The sequence below is a fragment of the Mytilus californianus genome, unplaced genomic scaffold (genome assembly GCF_021869535.1).
Source record: "Mytilus californianus isolate M0D057914Y unplaced genomic scaffold, xbMytCali1.0.p SCAF_10, whole genome shotgun sequence".
NCBI lineage: Eukaryota > Metazoa > Mollusca > Bivalvia > Mytilida > Mytilidae > Mytilus > Mytilus californianus.
This window is the reverse complement of record NW_026262582.1, coordinates 13,261,963-13,274,873: the sequence shown is the minus strand read 5'-3', so window position 1 is coordinate 13,274,873 and position 12,911 is coordinate 13,261,963. Positions and strand designations below refer to the sequence as shown.

Below are 12,911 nucleotides of genomic sequence, written 5' to 3'. Positions count from 1 at the left end.
AGATAAATACACCAATGCTTATAAGGTAAGTGTTGACAAGCTCTTGTCAATAAATATCATTAATATTACTAAATTTAAGGCACAATATGCGCAATTTGATAATTAATACCTCTTCATTGATGCTTGAGTCAAAAATATTTGAAAATAAAAAAAATATTAGAAAAGGAAGATATCATAAAAAAAGGACAATGTTTATAACAAAAACTTGGCAAGGAATCAAACGCTTTTAAGAAATATTTCATACTTGCTACTTGGCTAGTGATACTCCTTGGGACTAACAATCCATCATTAGAGGCATCGACACAGTAGTAGTAACAATAACAACGGTACCAGTTTTACAGTACTAGATGCGAATTACGTCATTTAGAACTAATGCACGAAGGCAAAATGTTGGAAAATCCAATATGAAGAGCTTGTTAATCAAATACGACAACAAATCTATTTCAAAGCCCGAAAATGAATCAGAGATTTTCATGAGGGCAATATATTTTTTAATTTAAAAATATTTTCTAAATTTTGTAACAGCAACTTTTAAACTTACTATACAATATATATTTTGCCCCATGTTGAAGATCGGACGTTGACTAATGATTATAATTATCCTCATCATTTGGTTTCTGTATGTTGTCTCATTGGCAACTGCACTATATCTCCTTAGTGTAATATGTATCCCCTTTGAAACGTTTAAACGTTAAAAGACGATTCAATAAAGACAACGCAATGAAAATTCCATACAAGTATCAGTCGTTTTCCCACGATCTGTTTACCCTTCCGGAGTACCTGAAATCACCCCCGGTTTTTATGGGTTCGTGTTGCTCAGTCATAGTTTTCTATACTGTATTTTATATACTGTTGTTTATCTGTTTTTTGTTTATTTGTCATGGCATTGTCAGTTTGTTTTCGATTTATCAGTTTGAATATCCCTTTTGTATTTTCGGTTCTCTTTTTTATCATCAGCTAAAACATTTTGTAGTTTTTAAAATATTTATTTGCGCAATATATATATTTGAAAAGTAACAATAATTTCGTACACGGATGTTGTGTTACACTTATTCCTAAATTGCAGTTCATTTTGTAGATTCCATTTCAATATCTGTGTCTACAGCTTCTACACACAGATCCATTGTCATTGTCAACATCGACGCATGGTATGTCATTAATCACATCTGTTATAGGACACAGTGGTGGTCTGTTACAACCTAAGGCTAAAATAGAATTAGATGATACAGAGCTATGTACTAGTATATGAACAACGGCAAATGAATATGATTGAGCTATTAAAATGTTCACCAAGTGTTAATTAAAGAAAGACAGGTCATTCAATATGGCAAATCCGTTCCGTGGATTAATAGAAGTCAAAACTTTGACCTTTAATTGTTTACGTTTTGCACATTGTGACTTGCATGGATAGTTGTATCATTGGCACTTACACCACCTCTTCTTATTTATATATACAATGCATATTTCAAACCGTGTTCTTATAGATATCGAACATGAATTCAATTATGATCAGTACAGCCAGAGGAACATTTCACAGTGTTCACTTGTTTGAAAGTTTGGGGTGAGTTGTGTCTCGTTAACGATCACCCAACATTCCTTTATATAAACAGTTTTTGTAGTTTTATCCAAATTTGTCTTGGATAGATACTGTTTTTACATAAATATATCGGAATATATTCCATTACATTAATACGCAACACCACGAATGGAGTAAACGATTATGAACTGTCTGTATGAGATGATCGCTCTATCAGGAGAGTACTGTATATGTACTTATTTTCGCGGTGTATTTATTTTCACGAATTTCGCGTTAGGTATATTTTCGCGAAAATAAATACACGCGAATTCGAATGCAGATTTCTTGCATATAAAAACCATTGAATAAATATCGCTGGAATTTACAACTGTATATGCATGTTCACCTTGTTGGCTTCAGATAACCCCAATTGAACCATGAAACTGTTAAAACAACACCAGTTATTTTTACAGAAATTTAATTTAGAATAAAAGGACAAAAGGTGAAAAATAATATCCCAAGCTAAATATGACAGCTATATTAAGTTATTAACGATTTAATCAGGTTATTAAACATCTATCAAAACACAGGACTGATTTTATGATTGAATAATCTTTGTTTATTTTGTTTCATATTGTCAAATAAATGGAGACCTAATTAATAAAATTTTATGAATTTTAAGTTTGTAATTCATGTTCTGATATTTTGGAAATACCGCGAAATTAAATACACGCGAATTCATCGACAACAACAAAATCGCGAAATAAGTACTCGCGTAAAAAAGTACATATACAGTATTTATTTATATAATCTTTTTTTTTATTGAAGTTCACGATGAAAAACGCGTATAATACTTGACAATTTACTGTTTTGGTTTCTTAATTCTAAATATGTCAAGGGAGATAAACTGTTTACTGGGACAGAATAGCAGGAACTGAAAAATTTAAGAATAAAAGTATTCAATACGCACAGACGAATTGAAATTGCATGACAAAGCTAAGACTTCAATTATCTTTACCCTTGGTACGTTTATTTATTCAATTTACATCTCCAAAACCTGTGTCTAACTGTTTCTTTTATCTCTTAAAGTTAAGATTTTTATAACATGTATAAGACATGTCACATATTTCTCCACTATTTGCAAAGATTAACGATTGATTTGATCCAGATGGTAATTTGCCCGTAAATCGTAAACTGTAACTATTTATGAAACTGTCGCATATCTTTAACATAGTCATGATAGTCTTACGACTTATTTCACGATTTACCACTTTTTGTGAAACGAATAAAAGAAACACGAGCTATAGTGATCTTCTTCGGTAAGTAAATATTAGTTTCAATGTATGAGATGATATTCAAATGCTTACGTTACTTGCATACTGTTGGTCTTTGCATATTCAGGACTTACACATGAGCTACGTATGCTTCACGAAAAAGATCTTACGTGAGTTTTACTGAAATGTGCATGACTTACGAGTTTTCTTTTTTTATTCTAAAGATTTTTTTATGAAAAGTCGCTCATTTTTGCGAATAGAATAATCGTCAATGTCCAAACATAAAATAGCTGCGAATTTATACATCCACAGCTTAACGGATGCTCCATTAACCTGCATCTGTTTTACCGTACTACGAGAGAAAAAGCAAACCATAATTTCACATGACAGTTAAGTTTTCTTGTTATTGAAAAGGACAAAAATGTTAATATTAGCACTGCATTATGTTAAGGTATCAATTCACAAGATTAAATACATATTATGAAGTATATATAACTTACGTGCCGAAATCACTGTTAAAAAAGAAATTGATTATAATTTAAGTAATGTATAACAAGAATGCTTCATTAATCTTAAATGTCTGTAATTAATGATAAACTAACAACGCATAAAGAGTTATCCCTTGTAAAATGATATTGAATTGACAAGTATGAAAATTTTCGATCTCAAGGATTCTTATAAATTTTTGTATGTATCCTTAAAATAACTAAAAAAGTAAAAAACAAAATTGTCGAAGTACAAGGAAAGAACGGAAAGTCCCTTATCAAATGGCAAAATCAAAACCTCAAACCTACGATGATATTCCTGGCTTGGTACAGGCATTTCTTTATGTAGAAAATGGTGGATTAAACCTTGGTTTTGTAGCTATCTAAACCTCTCACTTGTATGACAGGTGCATAAAGTCATATTAATATAGGATATTTGAATACACAGTGTTATTGAAATCCTTTTGAAGACAGCAAATTTTATAAATATAACAAATATGTATCTCGAAATCCTACCCTGCAAAAGTTATATGTTCTAGATACTGAAATATCCGTTTTATTAATATGAAATAGGAAGGGGTAACCGACTTGGTTTTGCAGGTATTCATAGTTAAAAAAGAGACAAAAGGCACACGTAACGTGACGTCATGACTGCAGTATATATTTCGAAATGTTATTTCCCCACGTTTTATGATGTAACATAATCAATTCAATGATTTACATAATACTAAAACACGTAAAGTTTAGTAGCAATACATATTGTTGCATTTCAGGTTTAATTAAAATTCGTATGACAGGTATTGAAGAGAAAGAAATTAAAAATAAACATGTGTTTGCGATAATAACGTTCATCCAATTAAACCTTTACTTTTTTTCTACAGAATATTCAGTATGCCATATCTCAAACAGTATAAAAGTAACCCAACAGGTTGCTTTTATCCTTCAGGATAGCATATTTGTGTAACCTTTTCAATATTCATGTGTATTCTAGGATCTGGCAAAATTTCACAAAAATCTATGAGATCGCCCATGTTCGTACCTGTTAGCTCAATGTTGAGGTACTGATGACTGCTGTTTCTCAATAGTGTTGGACATAGCGATATCAATATCTTAAAACAACTATCGGAAATTATTTGCCTATACGTTTTAATGCGTTTTGATAATCTGTTGAATTTGTTTGTTTTCTAAAAATTCTTCGACACATACACACTTATGGAGTTATAATGAACAAGACATGTTTCTAGTATAATTTGTCAAATAAATGGTTAAATGTTTTATTTTTTTCATTATGATGTTTTTTTAAATAAATGATTCCTCGTATTGTGAAATGCTAGTGTTTGTTTTAATGCATGAATGACAATTAAGATGTCGTTATTATTTCATAATTATATACAAGTTGATATTAGAGGACAACAATTTGATTTCGCGGCGAAGGGGAAGGGAGCAGCAGGATGATTTACGTAATCAAATAAGAACAAAAAATGAACAATCGTGCCACAATCAGATTAATTATAATCTTTTAGTAGTATTTGTTTGAAGTTTGAAATATATTAAATTGTAATATTGTGTATATAGTCAGGATATAGAAGTAATTTATTAAACAAACAATGCAAGGTTCATGACGTAGCAAATAGAAACATAATTCTGTAAAAATGTATTTTTGAAAAAACAGTACGCCGGGGAGCCCTTGTCATTTTGTATTGAGACCCCTTTCTGTTGAAAATACTATTTTGAAATATTTTTTCAAGATAACATTGTTTGTCTGTTTGATTTCCTCCTGATATTTTTACTTACTTTGTTTTGCACTCCCGTCTGAAAAAAAAACCATATGTTTCTTTATTCTAATTTTACTGGCAGACAGAACAATTGATTATACTTATATATAAATGATCAATCCATTTCTAATGTTTCGAAAATAGACCTCCACTTAAATATAAACTGAACGAAGTTATAAAGTTTGTATAGATAAACATTCTCTCCGACCACATTTTCAAAGAACTTTCATAATACATCAACACTCATTTTAAGTATTTCGGGATTATGATTATCTCGATAAACCTGAAAAAGAACAGTTGCTAAATATCGAAGGTCAATATAACGAGGATAGAAAGACAATACATTGCTGAAAGTAAGAAAAGCTTAGATGAAAAACAAAAGTGCATTTTTTATCAATTCTAAATACCAGAGGAACGCGAAGACTCCGGAGGAAAATGACGTTAAATTTTTAACACAAGATATATTTACTAGGAATTTTGGACATTCTGATAATAGTTATATCAACTTAATTATAATTAATTAGAGATGTACCACTTTCTTAAACGTTATAATATGGATGTACTGAAAATGTACTTGCAACTTTATATCATCAATTTACACAAAAATGATACAACTTTCGGGTAGATGGTTGAATGAATTATCTGCATCATGTGCAACTGAGAGCAAATGTTTAAAACAACAAAGACAATAGAATTCCTATACGAATAATTCTAAAACAGAACAGATATAATGTTTGTCAACCTTTTATGTTTTCCTTGATTGTGACATCACCGAAAACGACTCATCAGCGACTTTTGTCTACCCACGAGTAACATAACGAGTGCAACTAATAGAGAAGGATCCCATCAACATTCTTAGGGACATAAGATAATCTTAGTTTGTAGTTGGGTTCGTGTTGTTTAGTCTTTACTCTTGTATGTAATGTTAAGTGAATTTAGGGGTCTTTTCGTCGCGTTTATTTTTTTATGGCGTTGTCAGTTTCTTTAGACTTATGAGTTTAAATTTTCCCCTTGGTATATTCCGCATCGTGTTCTTTTTACGGAAACATAAAATTCACATAGATAATATTTTATTCGTGGGATCATAATTTTTCATAGCAATTTAATGTTTACTATATAATATATTATATTATCAAAAGCCTGAAGTAGGCACAAAATACGAAATGTGCGATGACTCCTATGTGTAAAAAGCATTGAAACGGTTTGTAATGGTTGCCATTGACTAGATATTCTTTAGAAAAACGATGCTTTGTCCAATGTATTGTGGGATAGTTTCAATAAATCATATTTATTTAGCCATCAATATTTGAATAAAATGGAATACCATGATTTATTTTGTAAAAACAGTTTGAGTAAGATTGTTTTTTGATGATTTTTCCCTTGTTTGTTCTGTAATGCAACAAAGAAGGTTTAAGGTTATACTTACAATTTTGACCTCTTCCTATGTAATAAAAAATGAGAACAATAAAACTATGGTATATTAATATTTTCCAGTTAATTCGACAAATTGTAGTTTGAGTACGACAGCTATTTTTGCTAATTACAATTAAAGTATTGTTAACCGTTTAACGTACAGGGAATAACAAGTAAATTATACAAAAAAGTACAAAAACTTTCGAAAAAAGTTGATAATAAACAACAATACAGTATTAACGTAAAATACAGTAAATACTTTCTTTTTCATATTAACAACGTTCGAATTATTATCTTTTTCCAAATCAAAACTAGCAGTTTTGCGTGGTTTCAATGGACATTTTTTCTTATTTTTCCCAAATTATCGGGACTCAAAATAAGACATGTTGACATGGTTGAGCCTTAAATCTTTTTTTGTATAACATTATTTGACTGTGTATGAAAACAGAAAATACGTTTTAATATAAATTTATTGAATAAAGTATATTTACCGCGAAAAATGAACGGGGAAAAACTTCCGGAACAAACGTCACAAATGGATGGCTCTGTCAAAAATGTCTCTGAAAGCAATATATACAACAGTTTAAAATAATATTGGTGTAAATTTATTTGTATAGATCTTTTCAAATAATTAAAATTAATTTGTTTGAGTTTTTTATCGTTAAGTTTTGATTCTAAAACTATTTCATGGCTTTGACATTGACATAGTCTCAAGTTTCTGAAATATTTTCATTATCTAGCAATGGTGCTGATGGACTGCTACTCTGCGAGGGTATCGCCATCTTAGTTAAAAGTGCTTCGGTACTCACATGATTCATAACAAACATTGCTTTTTTTCATTCTTTTACAAATCATTAAAATTCATCCAAACTTTGTTGTGGTTACCTCAGTAGCTCTGGAGAGCATACTTATGATCCCTGCGTTACAATATCACTCGTGTGCAGGGAACACATGTGATATATAATGTCCACTTTATCATTACAATCACAAATATTGTAATTTTTTTATAATCTTTAAACTATACAACTTATATAATTTTAAATTAAGAAAATAGTAAAGAACACGCAATACAGTTATTCATCATGTTCATACATCCTCGGCTTTGGGCGTTCCTGATGAAGGTAAATCCAGAAAAGCGCTTCGGACTCATGAAATTATTTAACGAGTTGTTTTCATTTTTATTTCATTAGACCACCCGTTTACAAAGCTACACATGTCTTCAAAAAGGTAAATTGTAAATAAGTTAAAGTGCACTCCTATATTTTGTAAAAACTGTGTAAGAAAAGTTTTGTATCATAGGCCGTGCAGGCAGTTCTTCAATACTGGCATGAAAATATGGCTATTGTTTTATTCATATTGAAAAAAAAAGTAAAATCACAAAAATACTGAACTCCGAGGAAAATTTAATCGGAAAGTCCCTAATCACATGGCAAAATCAAATGACAAAACACATCAAACGAATGGACAACAACTGTCATATTCCTGACTTGGTACAGGCATTTTCAAATGTAGAAAATGGTGGATTGAACCTGGTTTTATAGCGCTAAACCTCTCACTTGTACGACAGTATTATCAAATTCCGTTATATTTACAACGATGCGTGAACAAAACAGACATTATAAATAAAATAGTCAAAATATGGGTACAGCAGTCATCACTGTGTTACAATATCAAAAAAAAAAAAAAAAAAAAAAAAAAAAAAAAAAAAAAAACAATTATTTACAAAAAAGAACAAAAGCATCTATCAAATTAAAAACCACATTCATTGCTTCGCGTGTCTGACGTCAGAAAATGTTAACGTCACATAAGAAGAAAATTTGTCATTCAATGTTTATTCAAAACAATGTTATTATTTCACATGTGGAACAGTTATGAAATATTTATATTCCTCTTGCATAGCTCTGCTTTGTTGTCTAAATTTGAATTAATGTTTATATGATTCTTTTTTGTTTGTATCAGTTCTTTATTGTTTGAATTAGGTTTGGGATTTTCAAAATGTTTTGGTCTTTAAGATCAATAATGAGACATTAATTGACAAAATAAGTCCCGGTATAGTAGAATTGGTATCGTTAATGATATTGAAGAGATAATCGCCAAAGTTTTTATAATTGAATTTATAGATATGTTAACTAAAACACACTCTTGACCTAGTAATTCCATATCTATTCGATAGCAATTCTTTCTAAATTCCTCCGATTATAAATACATAAAGATATTTTTAAACTTAAAAGCCATCTCTTTCAGGCACGACTGCCCTTAGAATCAAGTAATATTTTCATTATTGTGTAAGTTTTACCAGCAACACATGCTGTTTACACTTAAAAGTTCGCCCCATAGATTATTTTTACAAAGTATTATTGTTAGCATGTTATCTGTTTGCCTGACCCGCCTGACTGATTGTCGTGAAAAAGTAAGAAGAGATCTAATTTGTTAATTGGATAAAAGGTCAGGCTATCTGATAATTGTATTTATCGTTGGAGATTGTTTTTCATGAGTCAGGTTTTTTAGTTAATATGTACTGTTGTGCCGTCCAGCGTTTACTAGTAAATGGTTCCAAATTCAATTTTGAATGATTTAAGTCGCAGAAGGACGTTCAAAGTATTTGGAAAAATGGAAATATTCATGAAGACAAATTTTTGGAATAAAGGCAGACATTTGGTTATCTAACAATGCTACCAACCAAAGTTCACAAAAGCACACACGCACAAAATATTCTACAAAAGACTACGCACTGAGCACCATGAATCTCATTCATTACTGAGTGTAAAGTTTCAAGATTATTTAGGGATCATGATAATTTGGAAAAATTAATCAGAACGGATTTACAACTTGCTAAATAATGTGGCTTCTTACTTAAGAAGAGTAACTGAATACCGTACAGCACATGCATTTAGCATTTGCTTTTTGGGGTTCATATTATTGATTTAATTATGTTAATTTCGATATTACGTGAGTATTTTTGTGTCTTTTCTAGTTATATTTTTTGTTTGCTTTTATTAATGGATATTTTTGATTGTGCGTTTTATCTTCATCCTTTCCGTAGTAAACGTCGCTACACTACTTACTAAACACAAACAAGGAAGTTTGGTGACAATACAAATGCCTGCAAGGTATACCTTTAAACAATTATTTAATTATTCCTTATATCATTTATGTTTGTTTTAAACCTAAGCATACGATATATTGATACATGGAAAAGGCAGATATCTCTGTATCTGAAATGAGGCTTCAATGATGTATCAATTGCAAAAAACGTTACACAGTTTTGTCTGCTTGATTCCAAAAATGTTCACGCTAATCTATTATGCCTTTTTGGGTGCTCACAATTTTTTTCAATATAACGTAACTATAAACAATTGTCTTACAAAGTCGAGGTTTAACTAGCTATAAAACCAGGTTTTACCAGCCATTTTCTTGGGAAAGTCTGGAAAATGGCAGTGTTTTTTTTTAAATTGTCCCGTTTATTTTTATTGACTTCTTCTTTTTGAATTTGCCTTGGAATTTGGCATTTTGGTTATACTTTTTTATCGATGGGCAAACGAATCCTGCTATGCATGCATCATAAAATTACTCACTAGCTTGGGGAGCATAGGCAAGGGATATTCTGGCTTTACTGTTATAAGCAACATATTTTACGCACCGGTATGTATTTCCCGATCTGTAAAAATAAAAGAACAAACTGTAACCATTCATACATTTTTTTTTATCAAAATACAGAAATACAGAAAATACATATTGTTGTGATTTGAGGCAAATCAATAAATCCGTAGCTCGGATTTCTGCATTGAAAATAATGATAAGTCTTTTTTTAGTTTGACTGGACTAGAAAATGACGACTGAAACTATCTAGTATTAAGTTAGAAATATGAGCCGTGAAGTACGTTCAATATTGATTTGTTGGCCTTTCTTGATTTGTTTGTCAATTTCTGACTCTTGTTTTTCTCTGCACATCCATTAATGCGCCTTATATCTTCAATGCGTTTTTCGTCGTAGAATTTATCATATCATTTGATATCAATTTACTTTGTTCCTTAATTACTAATCGATTACTCGAAATCATTGAGGAGGTTAAGGTTTGAAATACAAATTAAAGCAGTTATATTATAAATATAAAAAAAGGTTATGGACACCTTGTTTATTACCTGTCTTTTTCAAAAGTATACAGAATTATCTTAACCAACCGGAAAGCAGTCACCGCGTTTTTTAAAAGTTGGTTCAAAACTCATGTTTGTTGTTTTTCTTCACAAACATGTTCGAAATGTCTACTTATGATTGCTAAATCATGTAGCAGAGATCATAGTTCTTTTCATAACCTATAAGTTTCTCTGAAGTGAGACTTCAAAACTTTCGACATTAAACACACTTTTCTTACGTATTCTACCTTTAGGCCACTCTTGTCATGTAGGAAATTAAATCTTAAAGGATTATCTCCCTTTTTACATATCTCAGATGATTTTAAATTTTAAAAGTAAAAATAATCTGATGTCGTAAATGCAAACGTCTCATAAAGGATCTAACTTGGAATAAAAATGTATTTTCTTCACACTGCAAAAAAGGATATAAATAAATCGTTTGATGGTAGTTTCGTGCTTATTATTGCAATTACAGCTCATCAAACATATTAGGTTCCCATTTCAGTATACCTGCTACGATATATTCTACTTTATGTTTATCAGTGGAAATCATATCAAAATATATTGAAGGGGAAAAAACAACATTACTAAACAGTACTGTAAATGTACTTAATCATATGCACTCAAAAAAGATCTATTTACACTACCGTCCCAGTAGTCAAACTAGTTTAACCCCGCCACATTCTGTATGTATCTGTCCCAAATCAAGAACTTGTAATTCAGTGGTTGTCTTTTGTTGCTGCGTTGCATATTTATTTTTTGTTCATTATTTTGTACATAAATTAGGCCGTTAGTTTTCTCGTTTGAATTGTTTTACATTTGTCATTTCGAGGCCTTTTATAGCTGACTATACGGTATGGTCTTTGCTCATTGTTGAATGCCGTACGATGACCTATAGTTGTTCACTTCTGTGTCATTTGGTCTCTTGTGGAGAGTTGTCTCATTGGCAATCATACCACATCTTCTTATTTTTATATATCAACGATATTTCACGTCCCAATAATAGTGCTTGGCACTTGACGCAATTCAAGCGTCACTAATGAGTCTTTTGAAAACGAAACGTGCGTCTGGCGTACAAAATTATAAGCCTGGTATCTATGATGAGTTTTTTTCTATCTACACAATTAGGTTATCAGTGAATAAGATTTTTGGTTTCTCCTTTCTTAGTTTGGAACATTAAATATAGATGGACAGTTACATATTCTTGAGCCATCTTCAAATCTTCTTTTTAATATGAAAGATCTGAAAGAATCAAAAAGTCTTCAATCCTTTCAAAATTACTGTGGATTAATTACTATTCGTGGAAGCCAATTTTCGTAGATGTCGTATGTAAAGATAAACCGCAATTTTAAATAATAAAAAAATACAAATTTTCTATAGGCTTCCAGGCAAACTTTGGGAAAACCACGAAATTAGATATTCCCCAAAAATGCATGTTTTCCTATATCCACGAAACTTGGTGTCTACGAAAATAAAAGGATCAACAGTCGGTATTATGATCACTTTATAAGCACTTTAGATCAGAAATGTGAGTTGCAACGTAACTTTGACGTAAAGAATCTTAATTTATCATATTATTAAAAAGAACATTTGAATCTTAGAATTTGATTTATTTATTTATGAGTCAAAGCCTGTTCCAGGAAGATATCTCAAACCTATAAAGACTTCTTTTCGATAAAGACAAAGATCATGTTTAAGAAACAATAGCATGGTATTAAAATAAGAATATCTCAGCAGATTTTGGAAATTTGCATGAAATTTTAAAAGGTTGATGCCCTAAACGAATCATTTAAGACAGAACATGAAAATATAGATACTGATATATTACAAATAAAATCATCATAGATACTAGGCTTACAGATTTGTACGCAAGATCTAGACGCGCGTATGTCTTCGAAACATCTGAAGGTTGTTATTTAGTAGATGCAAGCATTGGCTTGATTATACATATTACTCTATTTGGTGGAATTCACAAACAGACGTGTGAAAAAGGTAATGAAAAGATATCTTATCTTTATCTGCAAATCGTATTTGCAAAAATTGAATATCGTACCTTGTTACAAGAAATGGTCCACGTCTTGCGTAACATGACCTTTCTTCCATACCATTCACTGTTACAATTGACGTATTTGAACACGAAAAAGCCAAGGTAGTTGTGTCACTAACCCAAGTTCCTACATCAAAGCGGAAACATGGGAAAGTACAGTGTGGACCCGCACTCGCTAAAAAATAAAAATAAAAAAAGATCAGCAAATTATCTATCAAGAGTTTTCAAACCAGATGACATTATGACAATCTAACATTGTATTTCTTTT

The 12,911-nt window shown here is 30.8% G+C and overlaps 1 protein-coding gene across 1 annotated transcript in view; it reads right to left on the bottom strand.

Moving 5' to 3' along the window:
• Positions 1-12,911, bottom strand: part of LOC127718685 (uncharacterized) — a 150,820-nt gene that overhangs the window by 127,850 nt on the left and 10,059 nt on the right. The window contains exons 3-7 of the mRNA XM_052224740.1: positions 12,650-12,818; positions 10,039-10,121; positions 6,955-7,023; positions 6,477-6,491; positions 5,070-5,087 (exon numbers count right to left, since the gene is read on the bottom strand). Of these exons, the coding sequence (XP_052080700.1) occupies positions 5,070-5,087; positions 6,477-6,491; positions 6,955-7,023; positions 10,039-10,121; positions 12,650-12,818 (354 nt within the window). The remainder of the gene's footprint in view (positions 1-5,069; positions 5,088-6,476; positions 6,492-6,954; positions 7,024-10,038; positions 10,122-12,649; positions 12,819-12,911) is intronic.